Source organism: Garra rufa, chromosome 9, assembly GCF_049309525.1.
Source record: "Garra rufa chromosome 9, GarRuf1.0, whole genome shotgun sequence".
Lineage (NCBI taxonomy): Eukaryota > Metazoa > Chordata > Actinopteri > Cypriniformes > Cyprinidae > Garra > Garra rufa.
The window spans coordinates 12026503-12053921 of NC_133369.1; the positions used below are offsets into that span (position 1 = coordinate 12026503).

At 34.7% G+C, this 27419-nt stretch overlaps 1 protein-coding gene across 1 annotated transcript; it reads left to right on the forward strand.

Annotated features, from left to right (window-relative positions):
- kcnj21 (potassium inwardly rectifying channel subfamily J member 21) lies at window positions 1-27419 on the forward strand. Its single transcript, XM_073846651.1, has 4 exons — window positions 1-333; window positions 17319-17452; window positions 18764-19628; window positions 25981-27419. Exons 2-4 carry the CDS (start codon window positions 17375-17377, stop codon window positions 26322-26324), a joined length of 1287 nt encoding a protein of 428 aa, XP_073702752.1. The 5' UTR covers window positions 1-333; window positions 17319-17374; the 3' UTR covers window positions 26325-27419.

The window sequence follows — 27419 nt, forward strand, 5'->3', positions numbered from 1 at the left end:
CCGAACTGAACGAGCGAGCTGTCACTACGATCATCCAGCATCCCTCCATCACACCTTCCTTTATCCACTGTGGATCTGCTCGCGTTCGGAGAGAACTGGAGAGCCGGACAAAATAAACAACCGTAGCTTTGCGCGGGTCATTATTTAAGTCGTCAGACTTCATGGGACGCGGTTTTAACGCGAGACGGTTAAAAGACCTACTCGTCGACGTACAATCTGTTTCTGGAGACAATGTTTTAAAACAAACACTGGCGGGCGCGCTTCGCTTTAAATGAGCTCAGCTTGGAGAGCCACTCGGAGCCCAAGCAAGGAACTAACTTGAACTACACGAAAGTAAGTATTTCGCTTTATTTTTAATCGACTGTTTTACTTGCTTCGTGGTTGTTTTGTTGATATGTCAAGATTATTACAATTCATGACGCGATTTTGACAGAAAATCGGTTGTCAGTGGCATTCTAGGGAGTTTCAACATTTGCGTCCAGATGTTTTTGACTGTGTCTCATGTTTTTGTATAACATTCCCATATTCGTCTTCATCAGATTAAAGTAGTTTAGAAACCTAGTATTTGTTCCTAAACTGTGTAAGTTAATTTCAAGTAGGCTACATACTGTACCTCACTACAAACGCGTGTTGTAATTTTGACCAAATTACAAATAAATTTATTTGTTGTAGTTATCAAATGTACTTATTTATTATACCTTTCCACCACCTTAATGTCATTTTAAGTATCCTGGTTGATAAATATAAGTGAAAATGAAACATTTTAATCAAAAACGTAACACTGTGTGTGGAAAATGATATTTGAAAAGTATTTCAACATATAGGTGAAAATTTGTGGTTAAATGTTAGCCTATATATCAAATTGAACGCAAGAACCTGCTGACCCTGATGAGACCAGTTCTGTCCTCTGACATTGATTAATATGATCTTAGATCATTATAAATCAGGCTTAAAAGGTGACTTTCTTATGCCCAATTTGTATTTATCTTGTAAACGTTTAGACACATTGTCACCTCAGGAAAGTAGTGATTTCACCCCTGTAGCTTATTTTTGATTGGCTGAACTGTTAACTGACTAACAGGACATTAGTGAATCTATTTATTTCAATGGCACTTCCGTTCCACCACAGCTGGCGGAGGATCCCATCTTAGCTCATGGGTGCTCAGTTATGCTGCCAATTTTCTTTTTTTTTTCTTTTTTACAGCATGGAAATTACATCATGGCAATACTTATTGGCTGATGATGACACTACGAGAAAATGCACAGTCGCAAACTCTTCACTAATGACTATCCTGAACTGTAACGTTCAAGGCAGCAGACAGGGAAAATTATGTCAATTTCACACTTTTTTTAGGGGCGCCTAAAACGATAAGGCACTTGTGAAATATCTACTGTCTTCCATCTAATATAACTACATATTTGCAATTTTTTCAGTATTAAAAATTACTCTTTTTTTTATCAGAATACACAGATATTTTTGAATGACTGTTAATGGAGAAAGATGTTGTAGAAGGAGTTATAATGGGTTCCTATTATTTTCCATCCCTTAATACATTCCATTTAAGTCTTATGTACAAGTGCTTATTTATCTGTCGTGGTTACAGGATCTCACTTAAACTGCATTTTTATTCATTGCATTTTACCAGTATGCAAGACTGTTGTTTACCCATTTTTCTACATGTGGTTTACAGCTGTCTTTTGAAAAAATGCCAAGGCTTTCGCTGTCCGAATTACATGCATGCCTAAATAATTGACATGCATGAGTGATTAATTCAGACATAAACCTGAGCGTGGTTTTCATGGGAGTACAGGAGCTGGCCGTTTGTCGCTCTCGCTTCTAGAAGGCTATTGAATAAATCATCGTTCTAGAACTGACAGGGAGCGAGCCTCGGGCACTGTGAGCTCATCACGCCCTGTTATTCATATTAATGTTTTTAAAAAGGCAAAGTCTCACCAGACCCACAGGCAAATTTAGTATTTTTTTTCTCTAGCCTGTACTGTGGCATATGTTTGGATGGTTCAGGGAACATTATTTCAAAGGTGAACAACATCCAGCCACTACGAGGTCTATCCCTGAATCATTTGTGAGGTGTATTCGGATGCTTAGATGGTATTTTGGTGCATGGAAATGCTTATATCTACGTTTTCTGACTTTAAAGTTTGAGTGAGCTTCCAATGTATATGGTGCTACATATTTAAAACATACATAAACATACACAGTCAAGCTATTGAAAAAATTAATTTCCTCCGAGGAGGCAAGAGAGACAATGCCTCCTCAAAATATTGGATAAGAAAAAATTTGTAGTACAAAAATAAAACAATGCCAGTACTACAACATGAAAAAAGTGCATAAATCACTTGTTTTTCTAAAGTTACAGTGGGAGTCTGTGTCTCTCTCGCCTCTCCTGAGCCCATTGAGTTTTAACAGACCCCCTAAAACATGCATTGGGTTTGGTGGGGGGTAATTGAGAATGAATGGGGTAAAGTCAAGTGAAAGGATGCAGTGGCTCCATTGCGATATGATTGGATATGACTGGTTATGTATGGCTATGATTGGTTCATGCCATAAATACTGCCTCGTGTCTGTTCCGCATTCGCTATTCACTCTGAACAATGTAATGGCTTTAATAGGAAGACTAATTTTAAAAAGTAAGTAAACAACTCGAACACTAGATGCAACCACTTGGTTCGTCAAAATAAGACTTAAAATGGCCTGAAAACATAATCTGTGGAAGTTTTTAGTGAGTAATCAGCTTCTTGAATTTTAAAGTAAATCTCTGTGTCTGTAACCAGTATTTACCGAGCTTTGATAACTGATGATCCGAAAAAATGTTCAAAATAGGTAAAAGTTAACTACTAAAAAGAATAGCTGAACATAAGTACACAAAAAATATATATTGTTACTGCCTTGAGTTAATACGTTGGAATCAATATTAAATGCTTATATAATATTATTATTATTATTATTATTATTATATTTTTTTTGTTATTATTATTATTATTCTGATAGTGTAAGTAATGCTTATTTAACCAAGAATGTGACTTTGCAATTTTAATGTTAGGACACCACTTAGACTTTTTAGATTTTTTTTTTTTTCTTTTTTTGAGAAATACCATATCAAAAAAAGAAAAGAAAGGGCAGTATTTTAAGATTTTAAAAATTCTGTCATCATTTGCTCACCCTCATGTCATTCCAAACCTGAATGACTTACTTCTTCTGTGAAACATGAAAGATAAAAACAAAATGTCTTGTTGGATTTTTTTGGACCCCATTGACTTTCATTGTATGGACAGTGGACAAAAACGTTTCTTCTTGTTCTCTTGAAGAAAGTAAGTGATATAGGTTTTGAGCAACTTGTGATCAACTATGATCATTATATGCCTTTTATGCAAACAATTTGTGTGGTTTTTATACAACATATTAACATAAATAACTTTGCACTTTCTCACTGAACATAAATTAAGCACAATGATGCACAGCACTATGATTGTATATAGCACTTCGGAGACAATCACATACTGTAACAAAGGCTTGCATCATACAGCAGAGATTGGATCCGCAATACAATGAGGTGCATAAATGCATATTTGCATTGAAGTAAATTATGTAACTCAGCCAAAGTTGCAGTAGTTCTCTCTCAGAAAGCAGGGTAATGGATTTACTCAGGGAAAGCTGTGATACTTTGCACCTTTCCCCACATATAACCATCAGCAGTGGAGAGATATCAGCTTAAGCAGTGTATTGTTTGTTTCCCTCTGCATCTCGGCTCACGTTAGTGTTGTTTTTTTGCCTGTGTCAAGGTCGACTCGGGGGGATATGCAGTGCCCATTTCCTCTGGCGTGCATGGAGTGTCTCACTTATGGAGATCACAGCTTACGATCCATTATGATGTAGCCCAAACCCCTAGTAGCTGTGAACTTAAGTGAAACATGGTTACACTCTTAGTGTGAACTGTGGTTGGAAAGAGCAGAGGGAATGTTGGGTGTTTCATGAGGTGAAAGATTCAAAATTCAACTCGTTATTTTCTTTAATATAATCATGCTAGTGGTAGAATTTGTTCATACAAATTAGCTGATCTTTATTTAGTAATACATTCAAAATTGCATCCATGCATCTGCCATAAATTGGTATAATGAACTTATCAAAGAAATAATAAACAATATATGTTTATATCCCATCATAGTGCCAGTTAATTACATTTGCATTGAGACAAGCTTCATTCTTTAAGGTAATGATTGCACCTCGGGCTAAAAGAGACCCGTAGAGCTTCATAAATGTAATGGATTGCTTTCCGGCTCTATAGATTAATGAGGAATTGGTAAGGCCTGGTTCAGGTGCCCTTAAGCACTCCTTTGTTCATTTGAGATGAAATGGAGACATTGAATTTAACCCAAGGCTGTAATTAAACTCAAAATGAAACAGGACACACGGTTTTCCCAAAGGAAGGCCACTTTCCCAAGGGAAACCCAAGAATCAAACTTTTTCAAATGAGTCTCATAAGAGTGCCAGACTTATGAAGGGAAAAGAACAGTTGAATGAATAGTTGACCCAAAAATTAAAATATTAGCATTTTTTGCTCACCCTTATATTATTCCAAACCTGTATGACTTTCTTCTGCTGAACACAAAATAAGATATTTAGAAAAATGTTGCAAACAGTTTCAGTCCATACGAAATTAATGGGAGCCAAAACTGTTTTGGAAAGACATGAGGTGATTAAATGATGACAGAATTTTCATTTTTGGTTGAACTTTCCCCTTAAAGATTTGTCTTTCTTCTTGTTCATTGAAAGATACCTATGAAACGATGATGTCCAACCCCTTACCTGCTCTACACAAGCACCATAATGGCACCAGTGAACCAAAAGCCTTGGAAATGCAGGTCTATTTTTGGCCCATGTCGGATGGCTTTCTCCTTTCCACTCGCCTGTGCGTATCTGTTGTTTTGCACAGAGAATAGACAGCTGCCAGACACAAGCAAATGATTTTATCGCTTGAGATGAAGATGCCCTCCGTTGCTGATGGAAGGGCTTTGTAAATACACAAGTGCATAATGAGAGGCCATCTAATTTTGACAGCCTACATGATGGAAATTTAACCCTCCTGCTTTTCCACAATTCTTCCAAGTCTTGTCATATTGTATATTGAACAGATTGTTATTTAGATTTTCGCTGTGTGTAGATATTATATAGGATATACACTACCATTAAAAAGTTGATTTTTTTAAAACATTTTTTAAGTCTATTATGCTCATCAAGGTTGTATTAAATTGAGCGAAAATACAGTAAAAACAGTCATGTTTGGAAATATTATTACAGTTTATAATAACTGTTGTCTATTTTAATATACTTCAAAATGTCATTTATTTCTATGGTGCAAAGCTGAATTTTAGCATCAAAGCTTCAGAAATCATTCCAGCATGATGATTTATTATTATTATTATTAGTTTTGAAAACAGATTTTTTTGAAAACCATAATGAATTTTTATTAGGATTCTTTGTGAATAGACAGTGTTCAACAGAATAGAAATTACTTGTGATTTATAAATGTCTTTAGTGTCTCTTTTGATATGTTCTCGCTGATTAAAAAAAATAGCATCGACCACAGACTTTTGAGTGGTGGTGTATATAGATTTAATTAGTAACAGTTGACAACATCATCATATAAGCATTTTGATCTGCTAAATTAATAAACAGCATATCCATGGACCTCATTCAAGGTAGATGCCTTGTTTAATTTGTTGGGAATAAAAATGAGGCTAAACATTTGATAGGTTTTATTGTCTTAAAGGGATAGTTCACCCAAAAATGAAAATTCTGTCATTAATTACACACCCTCATGTCGTTCCAAACCTGTAAGACTGTTCATCTCTGGAAAACAAATTAAAATATTTTTGATGAAATCCAAGAGCTTTCTGACTCTGCATAGACAGCAATGCAACTGACATGTTCAAGGACCAGAAAGATAGTAAAGACATTGTTAAAACGTGACATCAGTGGTTGAACCATCATTTTATGAAGCTATTGTGAATACTTTTTATGCACAGAGAAAACAAAAATAACTTTATTCAACAATTTCTTCTCTTCCCTGAACACCCTTCTCCCATTGGTCAGACAAACAGTTAGCCCTGCCCTCACCTTTACCCCATTGGTTGAGTTAGTTTTACTGTGTTAGAATGCTCAACTGTTTGAAGAAATCAGCTAGGGCTGTCATTAACGATTATTTTGGTAAACGAGTAATCGGTCGATTATTCTGACAATTAATCGAGTAATTGGATAATTATAAGTAGTTTTTTTTTTTGTGGAACTTAAAATAGACCTAAGCGAACAATAGCCTGGAAAATTACTTAAAATACATATATAATATAGTGCTGTCATGATTCCTCGATTCAATTCGAGTACTCAATTTTAAAAAAATCCTTGATTGCATTTTGCCCGTGTCGAGTAACCAGCAAAATACTGGAAATGGACGAGAATCCACATGAACTGTTATCATTTACACTAGGGCTGGAGGATTTTATCGATTCTGCGATATAAATCGATATTTTTTTTCCAAAGAAAGTATCGATTTTTTAGCCGCGAGTATCGATACATACGTCCCATTCAAATCCCCCGTGTTGTTTACCCCCGTTCGCGTTGCAGGAAGAGCGATTTGGTCAGCCAGCCGCTAGTGTTGCTGTAGAGCAAGTTACCCGTACTAACTTTACACAGACGCAGATGTCTACCTCTTCCTGTTTACCAAGTCAGAGCGAGTATATTCAGAGAATGGCGGCGAATATAAATCCAGCACCCCCCTGCTTAAAAGCAGATGTGTGGGAGCACTTTGGTTTTAAAAAAAAGAAGGAAAGCAACGACTTGGATAAAAGCATCGCGGTTTGTAAGCTATGTGGCACTAACGTTAAATATTCCGGCAATACCACAAATTTACGAGCGCACCTAAAACGTCACCACCTGGACAAGTTTATGCTTACGGAGGACCCAAAGCAGCAGCGGCCGCGTGACCCAAAACAAACTACGCTGGACATCGATGGCGGTTGTTCCCACAAGTTTCCATCTGCTTCACCAAGGTCGCAGAAAATTAGAGTCCATTGCCTACTTTATTTGTCAGGATTTGAGACCGTATTCAGTGGTGGAAAACCCATTGTTAATTGCAAATTGCAATGTTGCACTTTATTTACTTTTCAAAGGCTTGTAAGCTACAGTTTGCACTGTTTCAATAAATGGAACTAATTTTCTCAACACATCTTTGATTAATTTTGTCCAGCATTTATTTTGCAAGCTGTCTGATGTTTTTTGAGTTTATTTCAATTAATTCAATCCAAGTAAATGAAACACTCACAAGATTTCACCAAAATCACTCTTTCTCTTTTAAATCTATCAGAAAATGATGTAAGCGTATTGAATTATATAGAATCGTATCGAATTATATCGAATCGTATCGTTGGCTAAATATCGTGATATATATTGTATCGTGAGCTGAATATCGTGTATCGTATCGTATCGTGAGATTAGTGTATCGCTACAGCCCTAATTTACACGTCGGGAGCATCTCAGACTCCATCTCTGCATATTGTTGTAACTTTGAGTTTACTATAACGCTCATCTGGAAACGTAGTGTGCGCCATTTCATCACATTTATAAGGTAAATCATTTATAAACCTACGCAAGCACAGGAAAATACATCCATATATCTTTCAGTATGCTTCATCATGGTTTTTAAAATAAAAGTTTAAACCCTTGCTCTGAGTTTATACGTTTTTATGTCCACATATTTAAGAAATCACTGTGACTGTAGTATTTCTGTCCTAAAGAAATGGCCAAATATTAAAGATTAAGTGGACATTTGAATTAAATGCTGTTTAGGATTAAATCGTGCAGTAAATTATAAACAATCGTTGGCGCCCTCTGTAGGCATTTGTTATAATGCATAACATTAGCTTCATGTTTATAATACATCATGTATTTTTGTTTAATAAAACTATATGATTACTTGCTTTTGATACTTTATCTGAACTAATTATTATTGCTTCATTGCTATATATGTATTTCAAATTCTTATAAAAGCTATTGTTTGCTTAGGACTATATTTATTACCTCAAAAAATCATCCAAATAATCAACAGAGTACTCAATTACCAAAATAATCGTTAGTGACAGCCCTAATATAATAGCAATGAGACAATATAATTACTTTAAATAAAGTATCAAAAGCAAGTAATCATATGTTTCATTGAACAAAACGTACAAAAAATACATCATGTATAATAAACAATACAACTAATGTATGGATTATATCAAATGACTGCAGAGGGCGCCAGCGGCCTGACGATTGTTTTTACACTTTACTGCCGATCTAATCCTTGTTAAATATTGACTAAATGACATTTAATTCAAATGTCTACTAATCTATTTGGCCATTTTTTTAGGACAGAAATGCTACAGCCACTGTAGTTTCTTGAATATGTGGACATCAAAACGTGTAAACTCAGAGTAAGTGTTTGAGCTTTTATTTTGGAATTGGGATGAACAGTTAGCATACTGAGAAAGATAATGATGTATTCTCCTGTGTTTGCATAGGTTTCTAAATGATTTATCTCACAAATTGATGAAATGGCGCACATGGCGTTTCCAGTAAGCTACACACATTTAAATAATAACAGCATATAGTATAAACCTACATCACATATATTTATTTAATTAAATAATAGCTTGTTCTCGAATTGAATCGAGGAATCGTGACAGCCCTAAAATCAACCTGTAAATGTTTTACTTACAGTTGACTTTGCATATTAATTTGGATTAAATCTTAATATTAATATGGTATGATGATAATCTGATATTGAACAGGCTGTTTATCCCTTGCAGTGCTGTTTTGATTCTTGTCACATTAAATAAGGCATCTACTCTGATGCATCTTGTGCTACTCTGAAAGTCTGTGCAAACTGCTATCGGCTTTTAAGGACACATCACAGTCTCAGAGTCTCCCTTCTGTGAGGTGCAGGGTTCAGTGGTGTGACATATCAAAGCTTATTAAATCCAATTTAATGACCACACAAGCTTCCACAGCCTCAGACCTTTGCTTATGTCAGCATTACGAAAGGTTGAAGAGTCACATCAGTGGATGCATTTAGCTTGTAGTGCAATGAAATACTTGAATACACACAGGACATCCATGATGCAATTAGACCACAGCTAAAAGGTGAACTCAAGGTGAACTCTCCATTGGCGATGATGATCCGGTCTATCTCTGAAACGGAGGGATTATGTAAAAATTGTTGAAAAGGTAATTATGCAAATCGTGGGAGCGGTGAGTTCGTGTTCTATGTCAGCGCTCTCCAGTTCCCCACCGCTGGATGGGTCTGCAATAGAAAAGCCTGTTTTTGCCCTTGAGGTAGTCACAGGCTTTTCTCACCAGTGATTGTAGATCATAAAAAAAGCGGAGTATGACATTTCACATTTAAAGCATGGTACATAAAGGTTGCGTGAGGGTCAGAGCCTGTGACGAAGATCAGTCCGAGCCATCTCAGTGGATCTTTTCTTAAGCGCCGTCTAATGCATTTCAGCATTATAGTCGTTTTTATGTCTTCTCCGTCTCGGTCACAGTGCTTTGTGGAGTCTAGCATTCAGCTTATAAAAGGCAGACTGAAATAAAAGTCATGTTCGGTGCCAAAGTTATATGCCATTTCTCTGATAGTCTTCCTTTAAAAGTGACCTCATATTAAGAAACGTCTAATTAGTGGTGCATGCTACACTTTCATATCCATTTATATATCCATATATATATATATATATATATATATATATATATATATATATATATATATATGTGTGTGTGTGTGTTTTATGTATATATTTTTTTTTAAATGGCCCCAGACCCAAACATCTCAATCATACACTAGCAGTCAAAGGTTTTTGAGCAGTAAGATTTTTAATGTTTTTTAAAAATAAGTCTCTTCTGCTCACCAAGCCTGCATTTATTTGATCCATTTGAAATGTTTTACTATTTTAAATAACTGTTTTCTGTTTGAATAAATTTTAAAATGTAATTTATTCCTGTGATTTCAAAGCTGAATTTTTAGCATCATTACTTCAGTGTCACATGATCCTTCAGAAATCATTCTAATATTCTGATTTGCTGCTCAAAAAAAAACATTTATTATTATTATCATGATGTTGAAAACAACTGAGTAGTTTTTTCAGGTTTCTTGATGAATAGAAAGTTTGGAAGAACAGCATTTATCTGAAATAGAAATCTTTGTAACATTATAAATGTCTTTATCATCACTTTATTATATCACATCATTTTAAAGCATCTTTTCTAAATTAAAGTACTAATTCATATAGTTTATAATAGGGCTGGGCAATTTGGCTTAGAATCAAAATCTCGATTAATTGAATATTTTAACCCGATTACGATTAATGAACGATTATTTTATTTATTAATAAAATTATATTTAATTATATTTATATAATATTTATTTTTTTGCCCTCATAGTTCACTGACAAGTTTTGTACAGTAAATATGCTCACATATTACAAGCGAGAGATTTTTGGATGAAGGGTGCATTACTTGATTTTAAAATAATTGAAGGAAACACACTATCTACGATCTATGATTATTAATTGAAATCAGTGTTGAACAACTGAAATTAAAGCAAGCATTGCTTAAAACGAAAAGTCACATTTTTCTTAAATTAGTGAAAATAAATAACTTGCACTATTGGAAACAAAATAAATAATTTTCAATGTTTTTCATATTAAAAGTAGAAAATAAGCAATATCTCCTCTAAATAAAATTACCCTTTTATATCCTGTAAATACTTTTTACTGTATAAATACCGTTTAAGCTCTCCATCGACATGTCGACGGAATAACGTAACGGAGTGCTTGTGTTTTTTAAAGGGAAAGTAATTGAAATAATCTTCCTGGAAAAATTTTAACGATTATAGGTTCTGAATGTCGATTTCGATTATTTTTCGATTAATCGCCCAGCCCTAGTTTATAATAATAATAAAAAAATATATACTGACTCCAAGCTTTTGAATGGTATAGTGTGTACTTTTACTAAAAGTTTTTTATTTCAGTTAAATGCTGATCTTTGGATCTTTCTATTTATCAAAGAATCCTGAAAACAAGTACTCAACTGTTTTATATATTGATGATAATAATGAAAAAAAAAATGTTTCTTGAACAGCAAATCAACATATTAGAATGATTTCTGAAGGATCATGAGACACTGAAGACTAGAGTAAAGATGCTGAAAATGTAGCTTTGTTCACAGGAATTAATTACATTTTAAAATATTTTAAAATAGCAAACAGTTATTTTAAATAGTAAATATATTTCACAATATTACTGGTTTTGCTGTACTTTGGATCAAATAAATGCAGGCTTGATGAGCAGAAGAGAAACATTAAACAATCTTACTGTTCAAAACATTTTGACTGGTAGTGTAAACTAAAAATCCATCATGAATATGAATATAAATAATAAAATATTTATAATTAATAATTATATATTATTAAAAAGATAATCAAAGCAAATAATTATTCCTGTAATGTCAAAGCCGGATGCCTTCAGAAATCATTCTAATATACTGATTTGCTGCTCAAAAAAATATTATTATCAAAGTTGAAAACAGTAAAAAAAAAAAAGCTGATTAATAATTTTTGTGAAAACATTGATGAAAACTTTGATGAATAGAAGTTCAAAAGAACAGTGTTTGTTTAAAATAAAAATATTTTGTAGCATTATAAATGTCTTAACTGTGACTTTTGGTCCTTTCCCAAAGGTCTTGGAAACTTTTTACCATGCCTGTAATTTATTTTTGCTTTTTTTTACTAAAATCCATCATATAAATATGAATGATTTAAACAGTAGATAGCCTAATTCATAATTATAATCAAAATAACGAATTAAGGTCGGCGGTGATAGCCGTGTGGTTAGCGCGCCGACATATGGCACCGTTGCGCTCTGGGCGTCCCGTGTTCGAATCCCGCCTCGAGGACCTTTCCCGATCCTGCCCCCCATCTCTCTCTCCCACTTCGCTTCCTGTCCTATCGCAAAAAAGGCCAAAAAATAAAATCTTTAAAAATAATAACGAATTAAGTATACCATTTTAATATTTATAGTGTGGAAATTATTTATATTTATTTTTCAAACATAAAATTTTCCCGTAGTTGCTTTTTTCCAAAAATTGGTTGTTTACAAAATTATTTTAGACATGAGATGAGATATGAGCCACAAAAGGTAAATTTCAGAATATCATAGAATATTTTTTTATTATTGTATCTGCATTATTTCTAATTTTGGCCAATTATGAATATAATTTTTTTTTAAATATACACAAGTCTAGCAATTCTAGCAATTCTTTCCATTTTCACCACAGAATGTTATTAAACACAATTAATAATTTGAGATACGGTTAAAATTAAAAAATTTTTGGAATTGTTCTTGTATCAGGAAAAATGAAGATTTGCATTGGCACAGCTTAAAATGTTTTTTTTCCTTAATTAGAATTTTATAGTTCAATAGAGATGTAAGCGCTAATGAAACCAAGTTTAAAAAGAGGTAAAGTGCTTCAGTCCCTCACATCTTGTTGCAGTTGTGCGCTCTGCTCTGTCTCAGTGAGAGGCACAGAGGAGCAAGAGTGCTCTCCTGCTGCTCACTCCAGTTGGTGACATTTTACACTGACCCCTGGTGCTATCCAGTGTTCTGGTTGTGATGACGCAACAGTTCAGGCAGCGTGACAGTGGCACAGTTGTGGCTGAGCTGCAGGGTGTTTGACTGCGCAATGTGTCTGGGTCAGAGATGACAGCGTCCTGGTTGATTCAGCCTCCTGGGATCCTGATTTGGTCAAAAGTTTTTTTAATTTTCTGCTCTGGTTTGTAGGGAAAATATTGTGCTCTCAGTAGATGAAAGCATGATGAAAATAGGCAAAATGTTAAATCAGTGAACATGCGGGGTATTCCAATTGTGAGGAAATCTGCAGAGCTTTGTTTGGACCTGAGGATAAGCTACAGAACATTAAAGCCAGGAATCATCGCTGCTGTCTCTGCAGTGTGGTGATCTCTAGTGTCTCCCCACGGCACTTATCCAATTATAAGGCAAATGCTAATGATCAAAGTTACCATTCTCTCCTCTGCTAGCTCAATTTTGTGAAGTTGTGAGTGTTTAATGACCTCTTCACCCATTTGGACTCTGGTGTTCTGGTATATGGAGTTCTGGTGGAGCCTGTTAATGCAATCCTGCCAATCACAACACAGAGTCCCAAGCAGGTGTGACACCAGGGTTTGTGCACCATTTGAGGATGTTTTTAAGTTCCAGTTGAGTTCCTGAATTTGATTAAAATTTTAATTGAGGTAGAATATTTTAAAAATAACTTAACAAATCATTAATTCAGTTCCTTGAGCACCAAATCAGCATATTAGAATGATTTCTGAAGTATCATGGGACACTGAAAACTGTAGTAATGCTAAAAAAAAAAAATTATTTTGCCATCACATAAAATAAATTGCATTGAAAAAATATTATTAACATAGAAAATTCTTATTTTAATTTGTAATAATATTTCACAATATTACTGTTTTTACTGTATTTTTGATCAAATAAATGCAGCTTTGCATACTTATAGTACACTCTAAAAATGCTGGGTTATTTTTTTTTTTACCCAAATGCTGGGTCATTTAATTGGGTTGTATTTATTATTTTTACCCAGTTAGTTGTTTTTGTGAAAAAATGTTTTTCTGCAATTTAAAAAATGCTGGGTTATTTTTTAACCAAAATGCTGGTTCAGTTTGTTGTGTAATTTTATTGAGTTAATTTTAGTATTTTTTGCTCAGATGCTAGGTAGTTTTTCTGTAACTAAATGCTGGATTATATTTTTCCACCCAACCGCTGAGTTGAGCCTGTCTCCGATGAAACAACCAAAATAAAGATTTGTATACATTTAATTACATTCATAAAGTCTTTACTGTGCTGTAAATTATATTATTTTACGCAACAAAACATACAAGGACGAGTCACTTAAATTAAAATGCTTTTAAATGTTCCAATTTGTATTTCTTAAATGCTTGTTTAGGAGTTTAAATGTATGTAATATTGTAAACTATGCTGTATTCACCCAAATAAATTCAATTTGTCTTGTATTTTTTGCCCACATGGGTGTTCTTGCTCAATAATAAATGTTCATCTTTTGATTATTGCTGTTGCCTCTATAATTCTGTGTGTGATTTTATATTTCCAGCCCATTTTAAGCCAGAAATATTTTTAAACAATAGTTGACTTGACTTAAATAAAACAACCCAGCATGTTGGGTAAAACCATTTAACCCAACCAGCTGAGATAAAATAACCCAGCATGTGTTCTGTCCAATATTTACCCAGCGCTGGGTTGCCAAATAACCCAAGCTGGGTTGTTTTTTAACCCAGCAATTAGCTTGTTGATCTTTAGAAAATATTTAATGCTTCATACAACAGTTAGTTATATTCAGAAGAGTGACTGTCTTTTTTAAGTGAGTCTCTGAATCATTCATTCAACTCATTCAATTCATTTGTTCAAAAACAGTTCGTGAATTCAGGATCACATACTACTCTTCCTTTTTTGTAACCATATCTTTCTATTCAGCAAATGATTTATTCAGGAACTGATTTATTAAAGAATAAGTTCACTTCTAGAATAAAAATTTCCAGATAATTTACTCGCCCCCATGTCATCCAAGATGTTCATGTCTTTCTTTCTTAAGTTGAAAAGAAATTAAGGTTTTTGAGGAAAACATTTTTCTCCATATAGTGGACTTAAATGAGGATCAATGGGTTGAAGGTCCAAAGCTGTTTCAATGCAGCTTCAGAGGGCTCTACACGATCCCAGCTGAAGAAAAAGGGTCTTATCTAGTGAAACAATTGGCCATTTTCTAAGAAAAATACAAATTAAGATGCTTTTTAACCACAAATGCTCGTCTTGCACTAGCTCTGCAATGTGCGTCAGACTTCACACATTACGTAATCACGTTGGAAAGGTCAAGCGTGGTTGTACTCCAGTTTAAAAGCGTAGGGTAGAGTAAAAAACTTGAAAATCGTGTTTTTATCTTTTTTGTAAAGGGCGTTTAATTTTCTTTGCACGTTTTCTGGAAACACTGGGTTGATACTTCTGTCTGCGTCACGTGTGACCTTTCCAACATGATAACGTAATGCTTGAAGTCAAGCTAGTGCAAGATATATATATATATAAAATGACCCATAGTTTCACTAGATGAGACCCTTATTCCATCATCCTTGGATCGTGTAGAATCCTTTAAAGCTGCATTGAAACTGCAATTTGGACTTTCAACTTTTCAATGAAAAATCCTAAAATGCTTCCTCAAAGATTTTATTTCTTTTCAACTGAAGAAAGAAACACATGAACATCTTGGATGGCATGGGGGTGAGTAAATTATCAGGAAATTTCTATTCTGGAACTGAACTAATTCTTCAAGAGTCATCAACATTGATTCATTCGGTAACATGACTAGTAAGAGTTGCAAGAAGCTATAGGTAAATTGAAAAAAAAAGTTTTAGCGCTTACCACGTTATCACACCTGGGGCCTCATTTATAAAACTTTCTTACGCACTGATTTGATCTTAGAGTGTTCGTACGATCAAATCCACGTCAAAGTACAGATTTATAAAAAACCGTCTTTGACGTGGAAAAGTACTTATCTCCACGTCAGATTCCAGCTTGGCGTACGGCCGTTTCCTTGTGGTAATGCCTGGTATTGCAGATAGTTCAGCCTCACTATAATTTGATTTCTTGCGCTCCTTTTTACTAGCCATTGTCACAGAGTTTTTGCTTTAGGAATGAGCTCATTTTATGTTAATTAATTAAGCAGGGGCGTTTCGACGGCGGAACATTCAGCTGCACACAATTCCACGATCATTTGTGATTTATAACCGAATGACTGGCGTACGCATGGATTTCGTGGTGCATTCGTTTTCCCTGAATCGCTCTTACGATCAAATCAGAAAAGTTCTTAGATAAAATCAAGGATGGTTTCTACGCAAGTCTTTATAAATGAGGCCCCTGGTTGGGACACATTGAAGAAAGTATTCAGCTACTTACATAAAGTTTCTTTAAGCTTGTTTATAGTCTCGCTAAATAGGGACAGTTTGTTTTCTTGGCTCCTAAAGATATTTGTTCCACACCCATCTAATCTTGCACTGCAAATCTGTCAAGCCAAAATAATGGCAAAACAAACAAGTCATCAGCACTGTATAAATAATTCAGCAGTTCACACAGTAAATCGTTTTATGTAGCTTTAGTTGATCTGCATCTGAGTTGTTATGTGTCACTTTCTCAATCTGTCTCGTTCTCTCCCTCTATCATCTCTCACTTTCTCTATCGTTCTGGACCATGTCTGATCCGATCTCCTGGTGGGTGCCGTCTGCCCCCATCTGCCTCAGACCGCCTTGCTCCGTGTTCCCCATGGAGCCTGCCATCATTAATATTGCTTTCACATGTGTGTTATGAAAAAAAAACACTGGTACCTGCTGTCGGTGTTGTTAGGTGATGCTTGGGCAGAGAGGGAGAGACACACTGTCTTTGGAGACTGTGAGCTAATGGCTAACTTGTAGAAACAGATGTGGAATTCAACATTCAGTGAACGTGATAAATGATGTGGAAATGTATTTATGTTTGTGTAAGATGAGGCTGAATCATTTTTACAAGAACACATTATTTCATGTTAATGTTTAATGTGTTCAATTATTTTCAGTGTCTGATTGAATGTCTGATTGTCTTTTATATACATTATTTAAATGTAAATAAAAATATAAATCGTATATTTATTTTATTATATATATATATATATATATATATATATATATATATATATATATATATATATATATAATACAATAGGGAATATGTAGCTTTTAAAGTAAAATGTGATTCACTTTTTCAAGTCAAAGTCTAGTGGTTTATTTGGCAAATTAGAAATTTGAGAGAACTTAGTTTCTCATGTTTGAATGCATTAATTCCAGTTTCTGTGAGTTCTTCTACAAATATCAGAGCTGACTTGGTAAAACAAAGTTTGTTTTTTAGTGATGACACTTGCATTTTAACTCTTAATGTATTCGGCGCTGTACCAACTGCACTGATTTGTAAAACAGATTCATGGACTAATTGTGTAAATGTGCTGTGCAGGTAAGCAAACACTGTAGAGCAACATAATTTAACACTCTACTTTTAATTAAGACCACTTGCAGGCACATTTATCTCACTGTTTGTGGTAAATTACTTCAGGCTTTGCTTTCCATTATGAGTTTTCATGTGTTTGCTTCTAATAGTTGGAGAGCTCCAGCTACTGTGTTGGATCAGAGACGACGTCCGCGGCTTCCGGGCCATGAGTAGTTTTAAGGGCCAGGATGTGGAAAAACAAGGCATCAAGCTGCCAAAAAAATGGATTGATTCCAATGAAAAAGTAAGTTCAGTTTCACATTTACTCTTCTTTTATGCTTTTGTAACATTATACAGTTGAGGTCAAAAGTTTACAAACACCTTGCAGAATCTGCAAAATGTTCATTTTTTTATTTAGTACTGACCTGAATAAGATTTTTCACATAACGTTTACATATAGTCCACATAAAAATTACCCTGCTCAAAAGTTTACACGCACTTGATTCTTAATACTGTGTTGTTACCTGAAAGATACACAGCTGTGTTTTTTTTGTTTAGTGCTAGTTGTTCATGAGTCCCTTGTTTGTCCTGAACAGTTAAACTGTCTGCTGTTCTTCAAAAAATCCTTCAGGTCCCACAAATTCTTTGGTTTTTCAGCATTTTTGTTTATTTGAACCCTTTCTAACAATGACTGTATGATTTTGAGATCCATCCTTTCACACTGAGGACAACTGAGGGAGTCATATGCAACTATTAAGATGGATTAATTGGAGGCAGGGGTGTAAACTTTTGAACAAAATAAAGATGTGTACATTTTTTTTTTTTTCATTTAGCTTCAGAAGATACTTACATGTTTCCCAGAAGACAAATTAAGTTAAATTTACCCTGATTCTAAAAGTTTTCACCAACTGGCTCTTAATGCATTGTGTTTCCTTCTGGAGCATCAGTGAGCGTTTGAACCTTCTGTAATAGTTGCATATGAGTCCTGCAGTTGTCCTCAGTGTGAAAAGATGGATCTCAAAATCATACAGTCATTGTTGGAAAGGATTCAAATGCACAAAATGCTGGAAAAAACAGAATTTGTGGGCACTAATGGATTTTTCTGAAGAACAGCAGGCAATTTAACTGTTCAGGAAAAACAATGGATTCATGAACAACTATCATAAAAAAACAGCTGTGGATCATTCAGATAACAACACACTATTAAGAATCATTTCTGATTCTTCTTCGGATTTGTGGTGAAAAAGTAAATAAATTTGTATTTTTCTTAGAAAATAATCATTTTGCTAGATAAGACCCTTATTCCTTGTCTGAGATGGTGTAGAGCCCTTTGAAGCAGCATTGAAACTGCAATTTGGACCTTCAACCCGTTGGCCACCATTGAAGTCCACTATATGGAGCAAAAATCCTAGAAAGTTTTCCTCAAAAACCTTACTTTCTTTTCGACTGAAGAAAGAAAGACATGAACATCTTGGATGATATAGAAACAAGTAAATTATCAGGAAATTTTCATTCCGAATGTGAACTTCTCCTTTAACTGTAATCGTTTACTCTTTTCTTTTAGTCAAACTTGAAATGTTTCTTTTCTGTTTTCTTTTTCCAATCTTGACGGTAGATCCCCACAGACCGTACGATGGTTGTCAGGGGAGGAGGAGACGCTTACAATTCCACAGGTCGGTTGAGAAAACGGCGTCAGCGCTATGTGGAAAAAGACGGCAAGTGCAACGTCCACCATGGAAACGTGCGCGAAACCTACCGTTACCTTACGGATATCTTCACCACGCTGGTGGACTTAAAGTGGCGCTTCAATCTGCTGGTCTTCACGCTGGTCTACACCACCACCTGGGTGTTTTTTGGCTTCATTTGGTGGCTCATTGCCTACATCCGTGGAGACCTGGACCACACTGATGACAACGAGTGGACGCCGTGTGTCAATAACCTCAATGGCTTCGTCTCTGCTTTTCTTTTTTCTATCGAGACTGAAACCACCATTGGTTATGGGTACCGTGTCATAACGGACAAATGTCCCGAGGGCATCATTTTACTTCTGGTGCAGGCCATCTTGGGCTCCATCGTCAATGCCTTTATGGTGGGCTGCATGTTTGTCAAGATCTCACAGCCAAAGAAACGTGCCGAAACGCTCATGTTTTCCAACACAGCTGTGATATCCGTGCGGGACAGCAAGTTGTGTTTGATGTTCCGCGTCGGTGACTTGCGTAACTCGCATATAGTGGAGGCCTCCATCAGAGCCAAGCTCATTCGCTCTAAACAGACCAAGGAAGGAGAGTTCATCCCCCTAAACCAAACGGACATCAATGTGGGCTTTGACACGGGGGATGATCGGCTGTTCCTGGTGTCGCCACTGATCATTTGCCATGAGATTAACAAGAACAGCCCCTTCTGGGACATCTCTCAGGAGCAACTGATGCGAGAAGAGTTTGAAATAGTGGTCATTCTGGAAGGAATGGTGGAGGCCACAGGTGAGTGTAGATCATGGAGAACGAGTGCTGGCAAATGCCATATTTAAACCGTTTTGTAGGCAAAAACATGCTTCTCCATTGACAGCCATTCAACAGGAGACATGTATTTTGGTTAAAAAGATTACAAGCAAAATGACAAGTATTTGATTATTAGAGAAGATGTTTAAACTATATTCAATTCTTATTATTATTATCAACGTTAAAAACACTTTTTGCAGTTTAATATTTTGAGGAAACAGTTTTTTCAGAATTCTTTGATTTATAGAATGTTCAAAATAACAGTATTAATTTGAAATAGAATATTTTGTAACATTCGAAATGTTTTTTTTTTGTTCTAAATTCTAAATTTAAATTTTAAATGTTTTTAATTTGAATGGTAGTATATAATAGTTTCACGATAAATATTTAGTAGTACAACTGTTTTCAACATTGATAATCCTAACAAATGTTCCTTGAACAGCAAATCAACATATTCAAATGATTTCTGAAGTATCATGTGACACTGAAGAATGGAGTAATGACTGCTAAAAAATTCCCCTTTGCGTCACAGAAATAAGTACATAAACGCAACAAAATAGAAAACAGTTATTTTACTTCACAATATTATTTTTTACTGTATTTTTGACCACATACACTACCAGTCAAAAGTGTTTGAACAGTAAGATTTTTCATGTGTTTTAAAGAATTATCTTCTGCTCACCAAGTCAGCATTTATTTGATCCAAAGTACAGCAAAATCAGTAAAATTTTGAAATATTTTTTACCATTTAAAATAACTGTTTTCTATGTGAATATATTCTAAAATGTAATTTATCCTGTGATTTCAATGCTGAATTTTTAGCATCATTACTTCAGTCACACGATCCTTCAGAAATCATTCTAATATTCTGATTTGCTGCCCAAAAAAACATTATTGTTATGTTGAAAACTGCTGAGTAGAATTTTTTCACGTTTCTTTGATGAATAGAAAGTTCAGAAGAACAGTATTTATCTGAAATACAAATCATTTGTAACATTATAAATGTCTTTATCATCACTTTTGATCAATTTAAAGCATCCTTGCTAAATAAAAGTATTAATTTCTATCATTTCTATAAAGAAGAACTATTCAATTTATATGATGATTTACAGTATATCTAATGATTCATGTACTATATATAAAATCTTCAGAATCTAAATCATAACTGTTGATCCAGATCACAAAACTAAATGATTAGTTAAGAGTGATCCAGTGACTCTGATGTGGTTGTAAAGGTTAAATGCTATCACATAAATTCAAGAGACTTGGAATGTAGCACACAAGTCACTTCTGCGTTACTATTACGGTGCTTTTGGGTCCTTCAAGCCGCTTGACAGCTCTAGTCCTCATTTACTTTCATTATACAGAAAGGGGTTCCCAGAATCTTCTTTAAAAATCCTCATTTTGTATTCCACAGTAGAAAGAAGGTCATACAGTTTGGAACAACATGACTGTGAGTAAATGTTTCTGAAGTGATGCTGGAGGCACAGGCTAAGTTACTGCCATTGAGATGAATAGGAATAGGAATGCATGGCTCTCTCCAGGTACATCAGAGCTCTTCAGATGAGTCAGGGATATTTCAATGGGTGTTGCCTGCAAGTCAAACATGAAAAGTGACCAGATTTACCACAGTTCCCCTGGTAACAGAAAGCTGACAGCAGGGCGTGATGTGGTATTTTCATGGGATTCACTAATTATATTGACAGTGAATTCATGTGACAGCAGTTGCAATTACACTATGCTAATTAGCTTTTGCATTGTTCTCTGTGTCAGTATAGACAGATATTGCAGCCTGCATGGAGCAGAAGGATGGAGGACTCTTGAGATGTCTCTCAGTAAGACAAGCTCATGGCCTGTCAATAGAACCGCCTCAGGGAAATTAGCGAGCAGAAGACAGTTAAAAGAACTAAAATGCAATTCACTCTGACGTACACATTAATACACACACACACACACACACACACACACACACATACTCACAAACACACTTTCTCCTACATCCAAAATAATGAATCATTGCTCAGGAGTGGGAAGCAGCGAGTAGTTTGATTCAGTCCACAATCATCACTTGTTCTGTGCAGTTATACTTTTTTTGTCTCACATCTGACATTCAAGAGCATCCCACTTTCAGTCGATGTAGGTTTAACCAATCTATTATTAGACAAAAAGCAGGATTACAGTAAAAGAATTAGTATCAGAACACGATACCAAACTATTCAGGTCAGGACTGCACCTCAAGGCCTAACAAAATTGGAATACTATAAAGAATTATTATTGATTTCCAAAATAAAGCGCTTTTTTGGGGCTTTAATCTAATAAGTAATGGAAGTAATGGAGGTTTAAGATTGGTAGCTCCTGGCCAATCACATTAATGGCATCAGGGAGACAAGAGTAAAGAGTAAGAGACTCCAAGTCTAATAACAAATATAATTGTTCTCATTACAATTTTAGTGTGAGTCTCAACCTGAACAGCAACTCATTTTTAAAGGAATAGTTCACTGATCAGAGTAAATTTAACTTATTTTGTTTTCTAAAAAACATGTAAGTATCTTCTGTAGCCTCTGAAAGATAGCATTAAATGAAAAAAAAAAGAAGATATTTAGGCAAAATAAGAAAAATTTACACATCTTAATTCTGTTCAAAAGTTTTCACCCCTGGCTCTTAATGCATCGTGTTTCCTTCTGAAGCATCAGTGAGAGTTTGAACCTTCTGTAATAGTTGTATATGAGTCCCTCAGTTGTCCTCAGTGTGAAAAGATGAATCTCAAAATCAAAAAATCGAAACATTTCTGCTGATTGTATTTAGGCTTCCTAACCTATAAGAATCATAACCTTTAGTTGGCCACACAGCATATTTTTTGCAATAATCCAAAAGCCAATGGAAAAATCCTATTGGGTTTTTATTTAGGGAACTAGGGTAATGCTAACTTCTGGGCGGCTGGACTACAGTTTTCATTGCCACATAAACCTTCAGAAATCATTCTAATATGCTGATTTATTACTTTTTTTTTATCAATGTTGGAAACAGTTGTGCTGCGTAATATGTTTTTGGACCTATGATTCGTTTTTCAGGATTCTTTGATGACTAAAAAGTTGAAAAGAACAGCATTTATTCGAAATAGAAATCTTTCTGAACAATACAAGTCTCTGCCAACATTTGTTATCAATTAAACACATCCTAGGTGAATAAAAGTATTAATTTCTTACAAAAATATATATTTAAAATATAAAAATAAACGTTTACTGACCACAAACTTTTAAGTGGTAGGTTATGTTTGTTACAAAAGATTTTTATTTTTAAAAATGCTGTTCTTTTTAACTTTGTTTATTAAAGAATCCAGAAAAAAGTATCAGAGGTTCCAAAAAATATTAAGCAGCACACTGAAGACTGAAGCAATGATGCTGAAAATTCAGCTTTGCATCACAGTTTTAAATTACATTTTAAAATATATTCACATAGAAAAGTTAGTTTACATTAAAAAAAAAATATTTTACAATATTACTTTTTTTTTCAGGATTTTTGATCACATAAATGCAGCCTTGATGAGAATAAGAAACATCTTTAAAAAAAACACAAAAAATCTTACTGATCCCAAACTTTTGAACAGCAAAAGTTTGTAAGTGCAGTTTTTTTTCCATTAAAACTGCTCAGACATGCATTTTAGGCTTAAGCCTTGTCTGTGAAACCAGGGCTATATCTATTAAGTGTGATAAAAGTACTTGTTAATCTTGTCTGTGTAAAGTTATATTATTCCTGTCATGTCCAAACAGAAGGAACAACTGGCATAACCAGAGGTTCATCCACCTAGAACAATAGTGTCATCACTAAAATGATGAACTTTACAGCCTTAATAACCTACCTGTCTGTTTGGAAAATGAATGTAAGTGCTTTAACAAAAAAATCACACTGCACATTTCGCCTTTTAAACCATTTGTAATTAACTGCACCAGAGACTTCCATTATTTTAAACATGTTTTGTACCAACTGAAGGATACATTTTTTATCAGTGGTAGTGCATAGCATGGCACAGATGCTGTTTTGAGAGCTTAACCTGTGTTAAACCCGGAACAGATCCTTAAATAAAGGCTTTTAAACTTCCCACAGGGTGCTGCACTTAGTAAAACATGTTTGGTTTGTCCCTCAGAGGCTTCGAGATGTTTTAAAATGTCTTTCCATTGATAAATAAATGCTTTAGAGGCTTTGCTTTGGGGTTCTAGAATAGTCTGATGTTTTAGATTTTCCCTGAGCGGCTAACAAAGCATTTTGTTCACAGTGAAATGGTTTTAAATGAACAGTTTAAAATGTCCAAACGGAGGCGTGAAAGTCAATTGCAGAGCATTAGCACTGAAAGTAAAGCTTCTCTCGCAGTAGCACTCATTGAGTATATAGTTCGATTGCATAGCCTGTGTGGTTATCGAACTACTGTACACTGGGAATCTCATGAATTTTGATATGTTTGATGAATGATATCTGCTGAGTTTCCTAGATGTCATTTATATTCATTATGACAGCCTCTATATATCACTTTGTGTGTGTTTACTTGTGTGTGTTTGAAAGAGATGCTTGTTGAAAGTGTGTTTTGTTGCTCTGTTTGTCACTGCACGTCTCTGGAGTAATTGATGCGGTTATTCGAGGTTCACTTAAGCAGATGATGAGAAAGCTTGTTTTCTATTTTTAGGCGGTGTGCCCATAAATATTCATCGGTGCATGTGCATGCATGTCTGTGCGTTTCACGGGAAACATGATATTCTTAATTAATTAAGCTTAAGTACATTCCTATTGACGTATTGAAGATATCATTACTAACTTTCAAAGGCCAAAAGCACAATTAGACTGTGACCTTTAGATATTTGAGAGAGACATAATGGAACAGTTAGTTCTTTAGCAAACGTTACATAAATGGTTTTAATACAGTTGAGGTCAAAAATTTACAAACCCGTTAAAAAAGTCATTATTTTTTATATTACCAAAATACGAGGGATTATACAAAATGCATGTTATTTTTATAGTACTGACCTGAATAAGATATTTCACATAAAAGTTTACATATAGTCCACAAGAGAAAATAATAGTTATAAACAAGTATATAAAAATGACCCTTGTTCAAAAGTTTACATACACTTGATTCTTAATACTGTGTTGTTACCTGAATGATCCACAGCTTTTTTTGTTTTGTTTTTTTCTGTTTAGTGATAGTTGTTCATGAGTCTCTTGTTTGTCCTGAACAGTTAAACTGCCCGCTGTTCTTCAGAAAAATCCTTCAGGTCCCACAAATTCTTTGGTTTTTCAGCATTTTTGTGTCTTTGAACCTTTTCCAACAATGACTGAATGATTTTGAGATCCATCTCACACTGAGGACAACTGAGGGACTCATATGCAACTATTACAGAAGGTTCAAACGCTCACTGATGCTTCAGAAGGAAACACAATGCATTAAGAGCCGGAGGGTGAAAACTTTTGCTATTCGAAGATCAGGGTAGATTTAACTTATTTTGTCTTCTGGGAAACATGTAAATATCTTCTGTAGCTTCTAAAGGAAAGTACTAAATGAAAAAAATATATATATTTAGGCAAAATAAGAAAAATGTACACATCTACATTCTGTTCAAAAGTTTTCACCCCCTGGCTTTAGTGCATCGTTTTTTCTTCTGAAGCATCAGTGAGCATTTGAACCTTCTGTAATAGTTGCATATGAGTCCCTCAGTTGTCCTCAGTGTAAAAAGATGGATCTCAAAATCATACAGTCATTGTTGGAAAGGGTTCAAATACACAAAAATGCTGAAAAACCAAAGAATTTGTGAATTTTTCTGAAGAACAGCGGCTAGTTTAACTGTTAAGGACAAACAAGATACTCATGAACAACTATCAAGAGTATGTAAACTTCAGAACTGGGTCATTTTTTATAAATTCAACTATTATTTTCTCCTGTGGACTATATGTAAATATCTTTTATGTGAAATATCTTACTCAGGTCGGTACTAAATAAAATAATAAGATGAATTTTGTATGATCCCTCTTGTTTTGGTAAAATAATTAACATTTTGCAGATTTTACAAGGTGTATGTAAACTTTTGAACTTTTAAACTGTTTATTAGTATCACTGTAAATAAATAAATAAATAAATAATCAACATTTCAAATTTTGCTCTTTGTCCCACTTTGGATTCAGATTATCAAGAGTCTCACTTCTTCTTGCCTCTAATTTTTTGTGTCATGCATAAACTATTCATGATTGTCCACACCATTGTCGTTTGGAATCAGGCTCTTCTTTTTTCACTGCTATTTTTGTTGACTTCTCTGTGCTCACGGCCATTTTTCCCTGTTTTTTCCCGCAGGAATGACATGTCAAGCCCGTAGCTCATACCTGAACTCAGAGGTGCTTTGGGGAGAGCGTTTCACCCCTGTGCTCTCGCTGGAGGAGGGATTTTACGAGGTGGATTATGACACGTTCCATCACACCTATCCCGCACCAACCCCGTCCTGCTCCGCCCGGGAGCTGGCAGAACTGGCAAAGAAAGGGGAAGCTATTCCTTTGCCCCCTATTTCACCTCCAGCAACCCTCGGAGAACCCCCAAGTCCGGAGGAGATGCCTGAGGAGGAGACCAAGGCAGATGAAGAAGAAGCAGAAGAGACTGTTAGCAATGGTGATGTGAACAGAATGGAGTGTGTGCAAGAATGAGTTAACACATTGCAATCTCCAGTCTTCTGCTGCCCCTGTGTGGCAGACGGATATATATGGAGATGCAGAAACTTATTTCAGCCACATAAACTGAGGAATAGCTACAAATCTCTATAGGCCTATAGGTCTACATTTTGCCATTGACCCCACACTGGTTCACACTTTTCAAGAATAGAACAAAAATGCAAACTTTAGGTGCGAAAATGCTCTTTCAGCTTGAATTTAAATGCAGTTTATTTAAATAAGATGTGTATTTTGGCAGCTTTGTACTGTGATTGCTTAACACGCTACTGAGCTTGCATCATTGCTTTTGAGGTATTTATGAATTCAGTTTATTTATAGAGATTAAGATGTATTATTATTATTGTTTCAGATGGTGCTTATAGCTACAATACAGTATTTTATGAAAGCTTGTTTTCACCACAGAATAACAAAAAAGGGGAATTGTGACTATATCTCACAACTCTGACTTTTCTTTCTTGCAAATTTGAGAAAAAGTTTTTTTTCTGAGAAAAAGTAGTTTTAAAAAAGTCGTAACTTTTCTTTTTATTCCGTGGGTGAAAAAAAATTAATTATATGGAAGCTTGTTTCTGCCATGGGATAAAAAAAAAAAAAGTAAAACTTTATCTCATCTATTATTATTTATAATAAGTATTATTTATTATTTATCTGTTTGCAATTCTGAAGGAAAAAAAAATTGCGAGATATAGTCTGAATTGTGAGATATTCTGAGAAAAAGAAGTCAATAAAAAAAGTCGCTATTATTTTTTTTCTCTCTGTGGAATAATTTTTATTCTGTGAAAAAAAAACAATTGTAGGAAAGCTTGTTACTGCCATTGGATACATTTTTTTAAAAGTCATTGCGACTTTTTATGTCAAATTGTGACTTTATCTCACAACTGGCTTTTTTTCTTGCAATTCTAAGGGAAAAAGAAATGTCTGAATTGTGAGATATAAATGTACAATTCTGAGAAAAAGTCATGAAAAAAGTCACAAATCTATTTTTATTCCGTAAAAAAAAAACTGAATTGTATAGAAGCTTGTTTCTGCCATGGGATTTAAAATGTAAAAAGTCACTGCGACTTTTAATGTCAT

Excerpts from the sequence above, each read along its gene's own strand:
- kcnj21 (XM_073846651.1), top strand. The coding sequence starts at position 17,375 with ATGAGTAGTTTTAAGGGCCAGGATGTGGAAAAACAAGGCATCAAGCTG. Across the intron at positions 17,453-18,763 it reads GGATTGATTCCAATGAAAAA|ATCCCCACAGACCGTACGAT; the intron begins GTAAGTTCAGTT and ends TCTTGACGGTAG. Across the intron at positions 19,629-25,980 it reads AGGAATGGTGGAGGCCACAG|GAATGACATGTCAAGCCCGT; the intron begins GTGAGTGTAGAT and ends TTTTTCCCGCAG.